Source organism: Saccopteryx bilineata, chromosome 4 (assembly GCF_036850765.1).
Source record: "Saccopteryx bilineata isolate mSacBil1 chromosome 4, mSacBil1_pri_phased_curated, whole genome shotgun sequence".
Taxonomy (NCBI): Eukaryota; Metazoa; Chordata; class Mammalia; order Chiroptera; family Emballonuridae; genus Saccopteryx; species Saccopteryx bilineata.
In genome coordinates, this window is record NC_089493.1 from 285401191 (window position 1) to 285418685 (window position 17495).

The 17495-nt window shown below is 50.3% G+C and overlaps 1 protein-coding gene across 1 annotated transcript; it reads left to right on the plus strand.

The window, feature by feature from the left end:
• The first annotated feature begins 2909 nt into the window (after positions 1–2909).
• On the plus strand, positions 2910–16399 carry SEPTIN12 (septin 12). The gene is made up of 10 exons (XM_066278292.1): positions 2910–3022; positions 3690–3874; positions 7449–7577; positions 7670–7751; positions 9688–9825; positions 9964–10081; positions 10173–10268; positions 15505–15601; positions 15975–16026; positions 16111–16399. Exons 2-10 carry the CDS (start codon positions 3712–3714, stop codon positions 16301–16303), a joined length of 1068 nt encoding a protein of 355 aa, XP_066134389.1. The 5' UTR covers positions 2910–3022; positions 3690–3711; the 3' UTR covers positions 16304–16399.
• Positions 16400–17495: the final 1096 nt, after the last annotated feature.

The window sequence follows — 17495 nt, forward strand, 5'->3', positions numbered from 1 at the left end:
CAAAAGCAGAATGTGCTCCCGTTCAAGGTCAGGTCATGTGTTACCAGCTCTCTTTGGTAATCCACAAGTCAAGTTCTCATTTGCTTTGATGAGGACGCAACCTTGCAGAATTCCTCAAGAGCTGCAGAGTTGCGGCTTGAGAGGTGCTTCAGCTAGGAATGGATCCATGTTCAGGGCAGACTCTGTCCCAGTCCTACTGCCCCGGGCCCTGCCCAGCTCGCTCCCAGCTTCCAAAATGTGTAGAAGGTGGGGAAATTGAAGGGTGCGGGAGGAGAGAGACGGGGGCTGGTAGGAGCACAGGACAGCTGAGCTGAGTGGTTGGGACAGAGTGGGTGAGTGCTGGGACGCAGTGGGGGTCAGTAAATAGTTTTCCTGGCACACAGTCGTGCCCATCCCTTCACTTTTCTGCTTTCACAGCTGAAGAGTAGTTGCAACAGACATCTAATGATCTGCAAAATCTAAAATCAATATACTATCTGAGGACTATCAACATCTGAGAGAAGATGGCTTAGGGCTTGCAAACTCAGGTGCTAGGAAACAGGTGAGCGAAATGGGCTTGGTATAAGAATCATCAAGGATACATTAGAGAGGGGTGGGGACTGTGGCAAACTGTCCTCATGACCCAGCTAAAGAGGGCAGCTCTGCCCTGGCCAGATCGCTCCATTGATACAAAGAGGTGACAGGTTCGATCCCTGATCAGGGCACATACAGAAACAGATTGATGTTTCTGTCTGTCTCTCCCTTCCTCTCTAAAATCAATATATATATATATATATATATACACACACACACACACACATAGTTTGTTTTTTAGCGAGAGAGAGGGACAGACAGGCAGGGAGGGAGAGAGATGAGAAGCATCCACTCTTCGTTGTGGCACCTTAGTTATTCACTGATTACTTTCTCATGTATGCCTTGCGGGGTAGGGGGCTACAGCAGACTGAGTGACCCCTTGCTCAAGCCAGCGACCTTGGACTCAAACCAGTGACCATTGGGTCATGTCTATGATCCCACGCTCAAGCCAATAACCAGTGACCCCGGGCTCAAGCTGGTGAACCTATGCTCAAGCTGGTGACCTTGGGATTTTGAACCTGGGTCCTCAGCATCCTAGGCCAACACTCTATCCACTTCATCACTGCCCGGTCAGGCTTAATTTTTTTTTAAGAGTTTATTTATTGATTTTACAAAGAAAGGAGGAGGGAGCGGGAATGAGAAGATTCAACTTATAGTTCCTTCACTGTAGTTGTTCGCTGATTGCTTGTCATATGTGCCTTGACCAGGCAAAGCCAGGGTTTCAAACCAACAACCTCAGCATTCCAGATCATTGCTCCACCCACTGTGCCACCACAGGTCAGGCATTAATTTTTAATAAATAAATAAAAATAAAGCAGCTGAAGTCAGCTGCAGGCTGGGCCCAGAATTGTCGGGGCTAAGATACATTGGTGTGAAGCCAGTATCCACGGCCCCTATCACAGCCGCCTGGCCCATGCAGGTTCGCATTGGATTCAGACAGATGGTAATGAAACAACAGAGCCAAAAGCTGATGGGCCATTAGCTTTAATCCTAGCTTGCATCCGGCAGGCAAGTAAAAACACACACTAGGCTCCAAAACCCACTCATTTAGTGCTCACAAAGCTACTGACTTATCCGAGTTCCCTAGAATCAAAGGTTTCTAGCTCACCAGACTTATTCACCTCTGCTCCTCATCTCCTCTCTGCACAAACTGGCTTCTCCTTCAGCACTCCGCCATCTTGGCTGCTTCTCCTGGCCTCCTCCACATGGCCTTTCTCTGCTCTCCTCTCTGCTCTCCTCTCTAATGCTAATTGCAGGAACTGAGAGAGCAAGCTCCCGGTCTGCCCCACTTTATAGTGCAGAAATCAAAACCTTTAATCCAATATACAAAATAGAGAAGTCTCTGATACAAAGTCCACCCCACTTGAAAAAGGGTGAGAAAGGCTTAGTTCTAAAACCAAGCCCCAGGCTACAAGGATCCTGCCTGCCCACAGCCTGCCCCCAACACACATTAATATAATTACGCCCATTCCAAGCATAAGGGCAACTAATATCATCACCTGGGAGATGGGCTTCCATGTGGGCAACGCCATCATTAACAAAGTGAGCCTAATATATTTTATCTTCCCAACAGTTGGAAATCAAGATGTTTGTGTGAAGAAGAAAAGAGGCCAGAGGAGAAAATAAAAACATGGCCTCAGGCCCTGGCCGGTTGGCTTAGCGGTAGAGCGTCGGCCTGGCACGCGGGGGGAACCGGGTTCGATTCCCGGCCAGGGCACATAGGAGAAGTGCCCATTTGCTTCTCCACCCCCCCCTTCCTCTGTTTCTCTCTCTTCCCCTCCCGCAGCCAAGGCTCCATTGGAGCAAAGATGGCCCGGGCGCTGGGGATGGCTCCTTGGCCTCTGTCCCAGGCACTAGAGTGGCTCTGGTCGCTGCAGAGCAACGCCCCGGAGGGGCAAAGCATCGCCCCCTGGTGGGCAGAGCGTCGCCCCTGGTGGGCGTGCCAGGTGGATCCCGGTTGGGCGCATGCGGGAGTCTGTCTGACTGTCTCTCCCCGTTTCCAGCTTCAAAAAAAAGAAAAAATAAATAAATAAAAAATAAAACCATGGCCTCAGATTTCATCTCTGCCACTTCCTCATAGTGTGACCTTGACTCCCTATAAACTGGGTGTAGTAACAGCACTTGTTGGGATTTTGAACTTGTTGCCTAGGGCTGTGATGATTATTAAACAAGCACCCCTCTTGGGCCCCTTGAACAAGGCCATGCTCAGACTAAGTACAGGGTAAATATTTGCTAAATTAATGCTTTGATTTTTCAATGCTGCCAATTTAAAACACTATGGTGCCAGCAGTGGACAGACCAAAGAAAACACATGAATGTTCTGCTTTTTGGCCGTAGGTCATCAGTTTGCATCCCCTGGCTGAGTAGTTAAGGGGCAGGAACCTGGAAACCAGAGACACTGGCTGAATGAAGCCCAACTCCGCCCCTCACACCGGCAAGGTGACCTTGGGTAAGGGAGCTGCCCTGGGCACCTCGGGGTCCTGTCTGTAGTCCTAGGCCAGCATTGTTGTGAGGATTACGGGGTAGTGTCCTGAAAGGGCCTGGAGGAGCAGTTTACCTGCCCCTGCTCGCTGCTCCCAGCTGCAGAGCAGCCCCCAGCTAGGGTCACAGGGCACGGGCAGGGCTCTGATTCTTCAGTTAACTGTCATCCTCTCCCCTCCCCCTCACCACAACACCAGGATCCGCTAGGACCAGGATCAGCCCCTATAGCTCCCACAGGAACCCAGGGCTTCCAGGTGTCACACGAGATGGCTTCTCTCTCTCTATCCCCCACGGGTCTGATTCCTGGGCTGTGCTAGGGCAGGGTCTGAGCAGAAAGTCGGCCTGGGCCACGGTGGGTGGGTCAGGAGTGGGTGCTGGGGTAGGGGAGGGACAGATCCAGGAACGGTGCCTATCAGGATGGAAGCTCAGTCTCCCTCCAGAGGAGGTGACTCCAGGCACCTCTCACCGAATCCCCTGGGCCATGGGGCTTGGGGGACAGACAGATCAGGGGCATAATGTGTGGGAGTGTCTGGAAGCAGAACTAAGGAGCCAGAGTTCAAAACTGAGGACTCGGGTGGTCCTTCTCTGGAGCCCCAGCAAGCCCCTTCTCCCCACCTCACCCACCCATATGACAGGCATCGCTCTGCTCTTTGCCCCATGGACCCCCTGAGGCGGTCCCCCTCGCCCTGCTCATCAGGGCCCTCCAGCTCCGACAGCCCGCCCTGCGAGACGATGGGTTATGTGGGCATCGAGGCCGTGCTGGACCAACTAAAGATCAAGGCCATGAAGATGGGTTTTGAGTTCAACATCATGGTGGTGGGTAAGTAAGGGGCAGGGGCTCACAGAACAGACCAATGGGCCAGGGCATGTCACCTTACCTCTTGGGGCTCCATCTCCCCATCCATTAAATGGGCCTATAGAAGTATCTCACAGGGGTGTTGTAGTTGAAAATTTGGAAAACGTTGAGTTGTTAAAGGACAAAAATCACCCATGTAGTCCCAACCAAACCCAAACAGAACAATAAAAGGGGAGACTGAGGCAGAAAGCTGTGAATACGTACTCAGATCCTGGCCCCAGCCCTAAACCCACTAACCTACCAATGTGTAATCTTGAGCACAGTCCTGACCCCTCTCTCCCCGTTTCCTCATCTGGCTTAACATAGTGCCTAGCCGGCAGGCATCCCCAAACTATGGCCCACTGCCCATATGTGGCCCCCTGAGGCCGTTTATCCGCCCCCCCCCCCCCCGCCGCCGCACTTCCGGAAGGGGCACCTCTTTCACTGGTGGTCAGGGAGAGGAGCACTGTATGTGGCGGCCCTCCAACGGTCTGAGGGACAGTGAACTGGCCCCCTGTGTAAAAAGTTTGGGGACCCCCTAGCGTTTAGCAGGTTCTGCATGGGTCACTTTATCTGGAATTGCTTTCATATATATGCACCATTAATTTTGTAGGTTAAAATTATACTTTTAATAAAACAAACTAGCATCAACCAATAAATACATAAATAAGTGGAACAACAAGTTGATGTTTCTCCCTCTCTCTCTCTCTCTCTAAAATCAATTTTTAAAAAATTTTAAAACCTAGAAACAATAAGACACAAAATATCAGAGTGTGTATCACCAACTAACTATTATTCTAAGGAAGCACTGTGTAATAGAATTGTAACATAAGACACATGAAATTTGTCTTTAAGATTTTATTTATTGATTTCAGTGAGAGGATAGAGAGAGAGAAAGGTGGAAAGAGGAGTGTGAAGCATCCACTCATAGTGGTTGCTTCTCATATGTGCCTTGACCAGGCAAGCCCAGGGTTTCGACCCCGTGACCTCAGCATTCCAGGTCAACGCTTTCTTTAGCCACTGCGCCAAGCACATATGTAATTTTTTTTTAATTTTTTATTCATTTTAGACAGGAGAGAGAGAGAGAGAGAGATAGAGAGAGAGAGAGAGAGAGAGGAGAGACAGAGAGAAAGAAGGGGGGAGGAGCTGGAAGCATCAACTCCCATATGTGCCTTGACCAGGCAAGCCCAGGGTTTCGAACCGGCGACCTCAGCATTTCCAGGTCGACGCTTTATCCACTGCGCCACCACAGGTCAAGCCTGTAATTTTTTTATTTATTGATTTTAGAGAGAGAAGAAGGAAGAGACAGAAATTGATCTACTTCTAGATGTGCCCTTACCAGGGATTAAACCCACAACCTTTGCACATCAGGATGACACTCCAACTAACTGAGCTGTCCTGCCAGGGCCATATATGTAATTTTTAAGTTTCTTAGTGGCCACCTCTAAAAAAGTAAAACAGGAGAAATTAATTTTAATCATCTATTTGATTTAACCCGCTCTGTTCCAAAATGCTATCATCTCGGCCCTGGCCGGTTGGCTCAGCGGTAGAGCGTCGGCCTGGCGTGCGGGGGACCCGGGTTCGATTCCCGGCCAGGGCACATAGGAGAAGCGCCCATTTGCTTCTCCACCCCCACCCCCTCCTTCCTCTCTGTCTCTCTCTTCCCCTCCCGCAGCCTTTTGGTCTCTGCCCCAGGCGCTGGAGTGGCAGCCTTTTGGTCTCTGCCCCAGGCGCTGGAGTGGCTCTGGTCTCGGCAGAGCGACGCCCCTCCAGGTGGATCCCGGTCGGGCGCATGCGGGAGTCTGTCTGGCTGTCTCTCCCCGTTTCCAGCTTCAAAAAAAAAAAAAAAAAAAAAAAAAAAAAAAAAAAGCTATCATCTCAATATGTAATCCACATGAAAATTATTTGTGAGATCTTTTAAGTTCTTTTTGTTGTACCAGGTGTGCAAAACCTGTTTTGTATTTTTAGTGAGGGCACGTGTCAATTTAGATCTGCCATATTGCCGGTCGCAATAGCTAGGTGTGACCTCTGTATCGGACAGTGCAGCCCTAAGGACCACTCCAGTTAGATACACAAAGGTGTGTCTTGTGTTGTGAATTAGGATGTTTCTGACTAGGGGACATGTTCCACACAGTTGGAGACACACCTCACACCCTCCAGGTAGTACGGGTGAATCTCACCAAGTAGCAAAAGGAGCCAGACACAAAAGATCACGTGCCGGGTGGTTCCCTACATCAAGGGAGGGCAGAACTGCACCCGGGTGTTAGAAGTCAAATAGTCACTGAGAAGGGACATAGGTGGATTTGGGGGGAGGTGTGTGATCTGTTTCATGATCTGGTGCTGCATACACAGGTTGTTTAGTTTGTAACAGTTGGTTGAACTGTCATCAACGAATGAATGGATAAACACAATGTGATCTATCCATCCAATGGAATATTCTTCAGCCACGAAAAAGAAAGAAATGGTAATACATAATACAACATGGATGAACTTTGAAAACATTAAGCTGAGAAAAAGAAGCCAAGCACAGAAAGACAAATATTGCATGATCCCATTTATATGAAATATCCGGAATAGGTAAACCCATAGACAGAAAGTGGATTAGTGGTTACTGGAGTCTGGGAGAGGGAACAGGAATGACTGCTTTCATGGGCACCGGATTTTTAAAAACTTTTTTATTGATTGATTGATTTTAGAGAGAGTGGAAGGGGGAGAGAGAGAGAGAGAGAGAGAGACATTGATTTGTTGTTCCACTTATTTATGCACTCTTTGGTTGATTCTTGTGTGTGCCCTGACCGGGATTGAACCTACAGCCTTGGACTATTGAGATGACACTCTCGCCAGCTGAGCTACCCAGCCGGGGCACGGGGTTTCTTTTGGGGTGGGGGGGGGAGAGTGACAAAAATGTTTTGGAGCTAGAAAGGTATTTGTTACATAACACTAAAAATGTACCAAATGTGACTGAATTGTTCACTTTGAGTGGTTACTGGTTAATTCTTTTTTTTTTTTTTTTTTGTATTTTTCTGAAGCTGGAAACGGGGAGAGACAGTCAGACAGACTCCCGCATGCACCCGACCAGGATCCACCCGGCACGCCCATCAGGGGGCAACGCTCAGCCCACCAGGGGACCAGAGCCACTCTAGTGCCTGGGGCAGAGGCCAAGGAGCCATCTCCAGCGCCCGGGCCATCTTTGCTCCAATGGAGCCTTGGCTGCGGGAGGGGAAGAGAGAGACAGAGAGGAAGGAGAGGGGGAGGGGTGGAGAAGCAGATGGGTGCCTCTCCTGTGTGCCCTGGCCGGGAATCAAACCCGGGACTTCTGCACACCAGGCCGACGCTCTACCACTGAGCCAACTGTCCAGGGCCTAATTCTTTTATTATATGAATTTTGCCTCAGTAAGAAAGGGAGCAAGCATTGAGGTAGACATTTAGGATAGTATACACTCTTCTATATTTATGTTATATTTAGTAAACAGTTTACTTTCTAAAAAGATGTATTTAAGAGTTTGAGAAACAGTGTCTAAAATGTCCACCCCTATTGCTGTCCTGTGTTTACTCCCAGGTCAGAGCGGGCTGGGCAAGTCCACAATGGTGAACACACTGTTTAAATCCAAGATGTGGAAGTCCACCCCGCCGGGCCTGGGGCAGGGGCCCCTGCCCCAGACACTGAAGCTGCACTCGGTGACTCATGGTGAGTGAGACCCCACCCTAACCCTCACCCCCACCCTGCTCCTCCTGGGTCCAACCTCATCCTCCCCCCTGCCATTCACTCTCCCTCCACAGTCATCGAGGAGAAGGGTGTGAAGCTCAAGCTGACCATAACCGACACGCCCGGCTTTGGGGACCAGATCAACAATGACAAGTGGTGGGTGCTCTGGGGCGGGGCTGAGCCCCGGTTGCCCCTGCTCCTGTCCCTCCAGCCTCTGGGAGACACCCCAGCCCGGGAACAACCTGGCTGTGGTATCCTCGAGCCTCAGTTTATTGGTCTATAATGAGTGTACGCCATTCTTCCTCCAAGATTGAAGAGGGCCAGTCTGTAAAGGTTTCAGCTTGCTGCCTGGCCGCAGCGAGCACTCGGTGAAGGTTATGCTATAGCAGGGGTCAGACGCCCACACTCCAGAGTCAGGCCTCCTGGGTTAGACCGCTAACTGGCTGCGTGACCTGGGACTCATCGCGGAAGCTCTCTGAGCCTCGGTTTCCTTCTTTGTAACTTGGGAATTATGATACCGACCTGGCAGAGTTGTTCAAGGCTCTCCATCACACACACACACACACACACACACACACACACACACACACACCAAGGACTGGCTGAATAATTTGTGGGACCCAGTGTGATGAAAATGTGAGGTCTCTTGTTAAAAAATTATCAAGAATTGTAAGACCATGACCACAGAACACAGGCCCCTTTAAGTGAGGAGCCCTGTGCTCCATTCACACTCCTGTGAAGCCGGCCCTGCACAAAATGCTTCCCTGAGCACTGACTGCTGCGTGCAAGCTCTGCTCTAGAACTGGGGACACAGCAACAAACAAAACAGACGAACATCCTTGCGTATACGGAATTTACATGGTCACAGGGGTCAGGGACCAACAGTGAACAAAGTCACTTCCACAGAGGGTGAGCCTGAACTCCATCGTCCGAACAGGACGTTTCTGAATGTGAAAGGGGTACGGAGCCGGAGGGCATTGCAATTTTAAGCGGGCTGATCAAGAAAGGCCTCCTGGGAAAGGTGACATTTGGGCACAGACTTCCAGGAGATGAGAGAATGAGCCGTGTGGACATGGAAAAACGAGTGTTCAAGCCTGAGTGTGGCACATGCAAAGGCCCTGAGATGGCCTGACCGGGCTGTGGCGCAGTGGATAGAGCGTTGGACCGGGATGCAGAGGACCCAGGTTTGAGACTCTGAGGTCACCAGCTTGAGCGCGGGCTCATCTGGCTTGAGCAAAAAGCTCACCAGCTTGGATCCAAGGTTGCTGGCTCAAGCAAGGGGTTACTCAGTCTGCTGAAGGCCCGCGGTCAAGGCACATATGAGAAAGCAATCAATGAACAACTAAGGTTTCACAACAAAAAACTGATGATTGAGACTTCTCATCTCTCCGTTCCTGTCTGTCCCTGTCTATCCCTGTCTATCCCTCTCTCTAACTCTCTCTCTGTCCCTGTGTAAAAAAAAAAAAAAAAAAAAAAAAAAGGCCCTGAGGTAGGCGGACCAGTGTGACTGGCAGAGCAGGAGTAATAGGGAGAGGAGGAGGAGGAGAGGGCAGGCAGGATGCAGTGTGGGGCCGTATAGGGCCTTGTAGGGCAATGTAATGACTTTGGCTTTTGTTCAGTCCCTGGAGGCTGAGCAGAAAATGGACGCGATCTAACTCCTGCTTTTGGAAGGATCTTTTTGGTTGCTGTTGACAACAGCCCGCAGAGGGAAGGGGGCCAGGGAGAGGAGTCAGGAAATCCTTGCCACAATCAGGCGAAAACAAACGGTGGTTTGAACCAGGCCAGACAGCGACAATTTCTCACTCTTCCCACCCCAAGAACTAGGTGTTCTTCATGCCCCCATTTTACAGACAAGGAAGATGAGAGCTCAGCTCGAGAATGGCAGGGGCCTCTCTGAGAACGCAGGGGAGTGGGAGTAGGGGTAGGAAGCGGACTTGGGTGCCCTAGTGCCTCGAGGGTGCAAGACCAAAGGTCCTGTGTCCTGGGCGGATGGGGCAGCTGTTCATCTGCAAGGAGGACCACCCAGAGGAGCCAGGGAGACAGGTGGGGCTCTCGGGCACAGTCCCGAGGTTGTGTCCCTCTCCCGCCCCAGCTGGGACCCCATCCTGGGCTACATCAATGAGCAGTACGAGCAGTACCTGCGGGAGGAGATCCTCATCACCCGCCAGCGCCACATCCCCGACACCCGGGTGCACTGCTGCGTGTACTTCGTGCCGCCCACTGGGCACTGGTGAGGTGGCCGGGCCCGTGGGGGAGAGACGAGGAGGAGGGGGAAAAGGGGTTCCTGGCCCGGGCTGTGGGCGGGCACCCCCTCACTCACACCCTCGCTGCTGCTGCGGTCACCACCATCGCCGCCCTGTCCGAGCAGCCTGCGGCCCCTGGACATCGAGTTCCTGCAGCGGCTCTGCCGGACGGTGAACGTGGTGCCTGTGATCGCCAGGGCGGACAGCCTGACCATTGAGGAGCGAGAGAGCTTCAGGCACACGGTGACCTGGGGACCTGGGGCTAGGGTGAGGGGGGGTGTGGTGGGGGCAGAGTGCACAGGCTGAGCTGAGGTTACCTGTGTGGGATCCCCAGATCCAGCAAAACCTGAGGACTCACTGCATCGACGTGTACCCACAGAAGTGCTTCGACGAGGACATCAACGACAGGATCCTCAACAGCAAGATCCGGGTATGAGGCCACAGGGGGCAGGGAGGCTTGCAGGACAGAGGCAGAGTGATTTCCGTTCCACTCATCCTTCCCATCGGAAGACTACAACTAGGGGAAAGTTCATACAGTTCTAGCAGATGTAAAACTCTATCCATCCAAAAACTTAAGGAGAGCAGGAAATAGGTCGTATCAATAACCCACAGAATAACAGACAGTGTTTTGCAAGGGCAATATATCTGATAACAGACTTGTATCCTGGTTACATAAAGACCCGTTACAGGCCCTGGCCAGTTGGCTCAGTGGATATAGCATTGGCCCGGCATGCAGACATCCCAGGTTTGATCCCTGTTCAGGGCACACAAAAGAAGCTACCAAGCCCTGGCCGGTTGGCTCAGCGGTAGAGCGTCGGCCTAGCGTGCGGAGGACCTGGGTTCGATTCCCGGCCAGGGCACACAGGAGAAGCGCCCATTTGCTTCTCCACTCCTCCGCCATGCCTTCCTCTCTGTCTCTCTCTTCCCCTCCCGCAGCCAAGGCTCCATTGGAGCAAAGATGGCCCAGGCACTGGGGATGGCTCTGTGGCCTCTGTCTCAGGCGCTAGAGTGGCTCTGGTCGCAACATGGCGACACCCAGGATGGGCAGAGCATCGCCCCCTGGTGGGCAGAGCGTCGCCCCATGGTGGGCGTGCCGGGTGGATCCCGGTCGGGCGCATGCGGGAGTCTGTCTGACTGTCTCTCCCCGTTTCCAGCTTCAGAAAAATGCAAAAAAAAAAGAAGCAACCATCTACTTTTCTCCCCTTCCCTCTCTCCCTTCTCTCTCTCTTCCCCTTCTGCAGTCAGTGACTTGATTGGTTCAAGCGTTGGCCTCAGGCATTGAGGATAGCTTCATTGATTCAAGCATTGGCCCCAGACAGAGTTGCCAGATGGATCCCAGTCAAGGCACATGTTACAGTTTGTCTTACTATCAGCCTTCCTCTCACTTAAGAAAAAAAAAACAAAAACCTCTTACAAATCAACAATAAAAGACAACCCAATTTAAAAATGGGCAAAGGGATCTTGAATAGACATTTCCCCAAAATTTGTGAGTGGCCAGTGATTGTCAACATTACTAATCCCATGCAATTCAAAAGCACAAGATGCTTCACACCCACTGGGATGGCTATTATCAAAATGGCAGACAATAACAAGTGTTAGTAAGGATGTGAAGAAATGGAAAATTTTACACACTGCTGGTGGGAATGTCAAATGGTGCAGTTACTTTGGAAAACAGTCTGACAGTTCTTCAAAAGGTTAAACATGAAGTTACCCAAAAGAAATGAAAACCTATGTCCACATAAAAACTTACACACAAATGTTCATAGTAGAATTATGTCCCTTAACTTGTGAATGGATGAACAAATGTGGTTTAGCCACACAACGGAATACTAGGGCTATAACACAGAATGCAGTTCTGACAGATCTTAGAACATGGATAAACCTTAAAAGCGTGACGCTCAGGGAAGGAGGCCAGACAGAAAAGGCCACATGTCGAACGTTTCCATTATTTGAAATGTCCAGAAGAGGCACATCTCTAGAGACAGAAAGCAGATTAGGTTTGCCAGGGGATAGGGCTCAGGGTGGGTGGGGAGAGACATGCAAGGATTTCTTTTGGGGGTTTTGGAAATTCTCTGGAATTAGGTTGTGGTAATGATTGCAAATATTATGAATATACTAAAAGACACTGGACTGTACCTCTAAAAGGATGAATTTTGTGGTATATAATTTATACCTCAGTAGAGCTGTTACAGAAAGGAAGGAGGGAGCCTTGGCCAGGTAACTCAGTTGGTTAGAGCGTCATCCCGAAGTACAGAAGTTGCTGGTTTGACCTCTGGTCCGGGCACATACAGGAACAGATTAATGTTTTAGTCTCTCTCCCTCCCATCCTCTCTAAAAGTAATACAAATAATAATAATAATAAAGTGCCTGACCCGTGGTGGCGCAGGGGATAAAGCATTGACCTGGAATGCCGAGGCTGCCAGTTAGAAACCTCAGGCTTTCCCAGTCAAAGCACATACGACTTGATGCTTCCTCCTCCTTCCCACCTCTCTCTCTCTCTCTCTCTTTCTTCTTCTTCTTCTTCTTCTCTCTGAAATTAGTAATTTTTTTAACTTTTTTTTTTTTTTTTTACAGAGAGAGGGATAGATAGGGACAGACAGACAGGAATGGAGAGATGACAAGCATCAATAGTTTTTTGTTGCGACATCTTAGTTGTTCATTGATTGCTTTCTCATATGTGCCTTGACCACGGGCCTTCAGCAGACCAAGTTACCCCTTGCTCAACTCAGCGACCTTGGGTCCAAGCTGGTGAGCTTTGCTCAAACCAGATGAGCCCGCGATCAAGCTGGCGACCTTGGGGTCTCAAACCTGGGTCCTCTGCATCCCAGTCCAACGCTCTATCCACTTCGCCACCGCCTGGTTAGGCGAAATCAGTAATTTTTTTTTTTACAGTGGCAGAGATAGACAGGGACAGACAGACAGGAATGGAGAGAGATGAGAAGCATCAATCATTAGTTTCTCATTGTGCATTGCGACTTCTTAGTTGTTCATTGATTGCTTTCTCATATGTGCCTTGACCGCGGGCCTTCAGCAGACCGAGTAACCCCTTGCTGGAGCCAGCGACCTTGGATCCAAGCCGGTGAGCTTTTTGCTCAAACCAGATGAGCCCACACTCAAGCTGGTGACCTCGGGGTCTCAAACCTGGGTCCTTCTGCATCCCAGTCCGATGCTCTATCTACTGCCCACCGCCTGGTCAGGCTGAAATCAGTAATTTTTAAAAAAATTTATAAAAAAAAAAAACAGGAAGAAAGAAAATAGTTCACACCTTCATTTACTCTGAATTAGTTGAATTCCAACTCCAAGCCCCCATCCTGCTATCGTTACGGTACATTCAATGTCAGTCCATCTGGAGCCAGCAAAGCAACTAGGGTTTATCATCCACAGACACCAGGCCTTAGATCCCTCCCTGAGAGACCCTGCTAGCCTTACACAGTGCTTTTGCTTGGATTAGAAAAAGGTAGCAGCTTCTTTCGCAGTTGGGAGCCTACCCCTGATTTTAGCCCTACACAGCCTCATGAGCAGCTGCCTTGTGTGATGCACAAACTGTATTATCTGTACATGAAACTGCTTCCCAACTGGCACCAAATTTCTTTTTCTTTTCCTTTTTTTTTTTTTTTTTTTTAGCAAGAGTGACAGAAAAAGAGAGACAAATGGACAGGGAGAGAGATGAGAAGCATCAACTTGTAGTTGAGGCACTTTTTTTTTTTTTTTTTTAATTTTTTTAAGATTTTATTTATTCATTATAGAGAGGGGAGAGAGAGAGAGAGAGAGAGAGAGAGAAAGAGAGAGAGAGAGAGAGAGAAGGGGGAAGGAGCAGAAAGCATCAACTCCCATATGTGCCTTGACCAGGCAAGCCCAGGGTTTTGAACCGGCACCCTCAGCGTTTCCAGGTTGACACTTTATCCACTGCGCCACCACAGGTCAGGCTAGTTGAGGCACTTTTAATTATTCATCAATTGCTTCTTATGTGTGCCTTGACTGGGTGCTCCAGCCAAGCCAATGACCCCTTGCTCAAGCCAGTGACCTTGGGCTTCAAGCCAGCAACATTTAGGCTCAAACCAACAACGATGAGATCACGTTGATGATCCCATGCTCAAGCTGGAGACCTCACACTCAAACCAGCGATCTTGGGGTTTTGAACTCAGGACCTTAGCGTCCCAGGTCAGTGTGCTATCCACTGCGCCACCACTAGTCAGGCATTTATTTATTTATTTAGTTAGTTAGTTAGTTAGTTATTTACAGTGGCAGAGAGAGAGTCAGAGAGAGGGATAGACAGACAGGAACGGAGAGAGATGAGAAGCATCAATCATTAGTTTTTTGTTGCGACACCTTAGTTGTTCATTGATTGCTTTCTCATATGTGCCTTGACTGCGGGCCTTCAGCAGACCAAGTAACCCGTTGCTCGAGCCAGCAACCTTGGGTCCAAGCTGGTAAGCTTTTGCTTAAACCAGATGATCCTGCGCTCAAGCTGGCGACCTCAGGGTCTCGAACCTGGGTCCTCCGCATCCCAGTTCGACACTCTATCCACTGCGCCACCGCCTGGTCAGGCTATTTTTTTTAAAGATTTTATTTATTGACTTTAAATAATTTTTTTTTTTTTTCATTTTTCTGAAGCTGGAAACAGGGAGAGACAGTCAGACAGACTCCCGCATGCGCCCGACCGGGATCCACCCGGCACGCCCACCATGGGGCGACGCTCTGCCCACCAGGGGGCGATGCTCTGCCCATCCTGGGTGTCGCCATGTTGCGACCAGAGCCACTCTAGCGCCTGAGGCAGAGGCCACAGAGCCATCCCCAGCGCCCGGGCCATCTTTGCTCCAATGGAGCCTTGGCTGTGGGAGGGGAAGAGAGAAACAGAGAGGAAAGCGCGGCGGAGGGGTCGAGAAGCAAATGGGTGCTTCTCCTGTGTGCCCTGGCCGGGAATCGAACCCGGGTCCTCCGCACGCTAGGCTGACGCTCTACTGCTGAGCCAACTGGCCAGGGCTATTTATTGACTTTAAAAGGAGAGAATGAGAGAGAGGGAGCGAGACTATAGTTGCTTCACTTCAGTTGTTCATTGATTGCTTCTTGTATGTGTCTTGGCTGGGTAAGCGTGGGGATTCAAACTGGCAACCTCAGTGCTCCAGGTTGACTCTATCCACTGCCCAGCACTACCACAGGTCAGGCCTGGCACCCATTTCTCTACACAGTCCCTCTTTCTGCTCCCCACTGGAGCAAGGAACAGGATTTCCTGTGAAAGATTCAAAGCACCCTGCATTCACCAGCTCTGCACTCTGTTCGGAGGTGGCAGCCTGGCCACAGCTGGAATCTGAGCACATCCTCACATTAATATCGCAATAAATCATCAAATATAAGTCATTTAGTCAGGGTTTAGTTACTACTGGCTGGCACATAAGTGTGCAATAAATGGTTATTATTGGCATTAATATTATTCCTCATTAAAAATTAATTCTAGAAAAAAACAAACAAACCCATTTACAGCACTTTGGAGTTTACAAGTTTGAATCTTGCCTGACCAGGCGGTGGTGCAAAGGATAGAGCATCAACCTGGGACACTGAGGACCCAGGTTCAAAACCCCAGGACAGCGCCCGCCCCCCCACCTTGGGATCTTCTCTCTCCACTTGCCTGGTGGGGCCAACCATTTGGTCCCATCCCCTCCCCAAAGGAGCGGATACCCTTTGCTGTGGTCGGGGCTGACCAAGAGTACCTGGTAAATGGGAGATGTGTGTTGGCCCGGAAGACGAAGTGGGGCATCATTGAAGGTCAGTGCAGGTGTTCGGGGAGGACACAGGAGAGAAGGGGGAGAGAGTGGGAGAGAGAAGCAGATGGTCACTTCTCATGTGTACCTGACTGGGAATTGAACCTGGGATGTTCACACGCTGTGCCGATGCTCTATCTACAGAGCCAACCAGCCGGGGCTGGTATCATATATATAAAATGATCAGTGGATACACTGACTTAACAACTATCTGTATGAGCCCCCTGCCCTAGGCACTGGGGACACATTGAGTGAATGAATGAAGAGTGAGCAGTGGGATACGACAGTGAGAAGCGTGGGGAAAGGGCCGTGGTGCATGCCAGGTGCTGTGCACATTCCGTGGGCACGTGCTCAGTGCCTGGTGTCCTGTGTTGCAGTAGAGAACATGGTGCACTGTGAGTTTCCCCTCCTGAGAGACCTGCTCATCCGGTGAGGGTACAGGGAGCCCAGGGACTGTGGTGGCCTTGGGGGGCGCCGTGGCCAGCCCAGGCTGACCTGCCACTCATCTCCCAGCTCCCACCTGCAAGACCTGAAGGACATCACCCACAATGTCCACTACGAGAACTACCGCGTCTACAGGCTCAACGAGAGCCATGTGCTGCCCCGCGGGCCCGGCTGGGTGAACCTGGCCCCGACTCCCACCAGCCCCGCAGCCAACCCTGGGCCCTCAAAGTGTCGCCGACGGACCTACAATTACACAGAGTAGCTCTGAGCACAGGTACATCCTGGACCCCTGGGGTTTCCCATGTGCTCAGCAGCCCTCCCCCCAACATGCACCTGTGTACTAGAATATGTATTAAAAATGGACATTGCTTTTTATGAAAAGCTATAATTGGAAAACAAAAGTTTTGTAAATGACTTCTTTCAGCTATCCTTAATAAAACAATGGTTCTTTTTCTTTTTTTTCTTTTTTTTTTACAGAGACAGAGAGAGAGTCAGAGAGAGGGATAGACAGGGACAGACAGACAGGAACGGAGAGATGAGAAGCATCTATCATTAGTTTTTCATTGCAACACCTTAGTTGTTCATTGATTGCTTTCTCATATGTGCCTTGACCGTGGGCCTTCAGCAGACTGAGTAACCCCTTGCTCGAGCTAGCGACTTTGGATCCAAGCTGGTGAGCTTTTGTTCAAACCAGATGAGCCTGTGATCAAGCTGGCGACCTCGGGGTCTCGAACCTGGGTCCTCGGCATCCCAGTCTGACCCTCTATCCACTGCGCCACTGCCTGATCAGGCTGGTTCTTTTTTAAGTAACAAAATGAGACCCCAGGCCTTCGGCAGTCATGAAGACCTGGGAGGGTGTGCCTTAAAGACCAGTCCCTTAGCCTGACCAGGCGGTGGCGCAGTGGATAGAGCGTCGGACTGGGATGCTGAAGTCCCAGGTTCAAGACCCCAAGGTCGCCAGCTTGAGCGTGGGCTCATCTGGTTTGAGCAAAAGCTCACCAGCTTGGATCCAAGGTCGCTGGCTTGAGCAAGGTGTTACTCGGTCTGCTGAAGGCCCACGGTCAAGGCACATATGAGAAAGCAATCAATGAACAACTAAGGTGTTGCAACAAAAAACATATGATTGATGCTTCTCATCTCTCTGTTCCTGTCTGTCCCTGTCTATCCCTCTCTCTGACTCACTCTCTGTCTCTGTTTAAAAAAAAAGAGAAAAAAAGACCAGTCCCTTAAACCCCAGAACCAGAGTCAAGTTCCAAATCAGATTCTGTTCTCTGTCTTGACCCGCTCTCCAGCCTAAGTGCAGGCCCATGCTGTCATAAGCACCCCCATATTTGACCACCTCCCCCCAACTCTGTGCCCCTGCCCCCTGCCTTCCTGCTCTGCTCTAGCTGACCAGCATGGCGAGAAACAGCTCCGACTTGGGCTCTGGCGGCAAAGCTGATGTGAAATCCCTA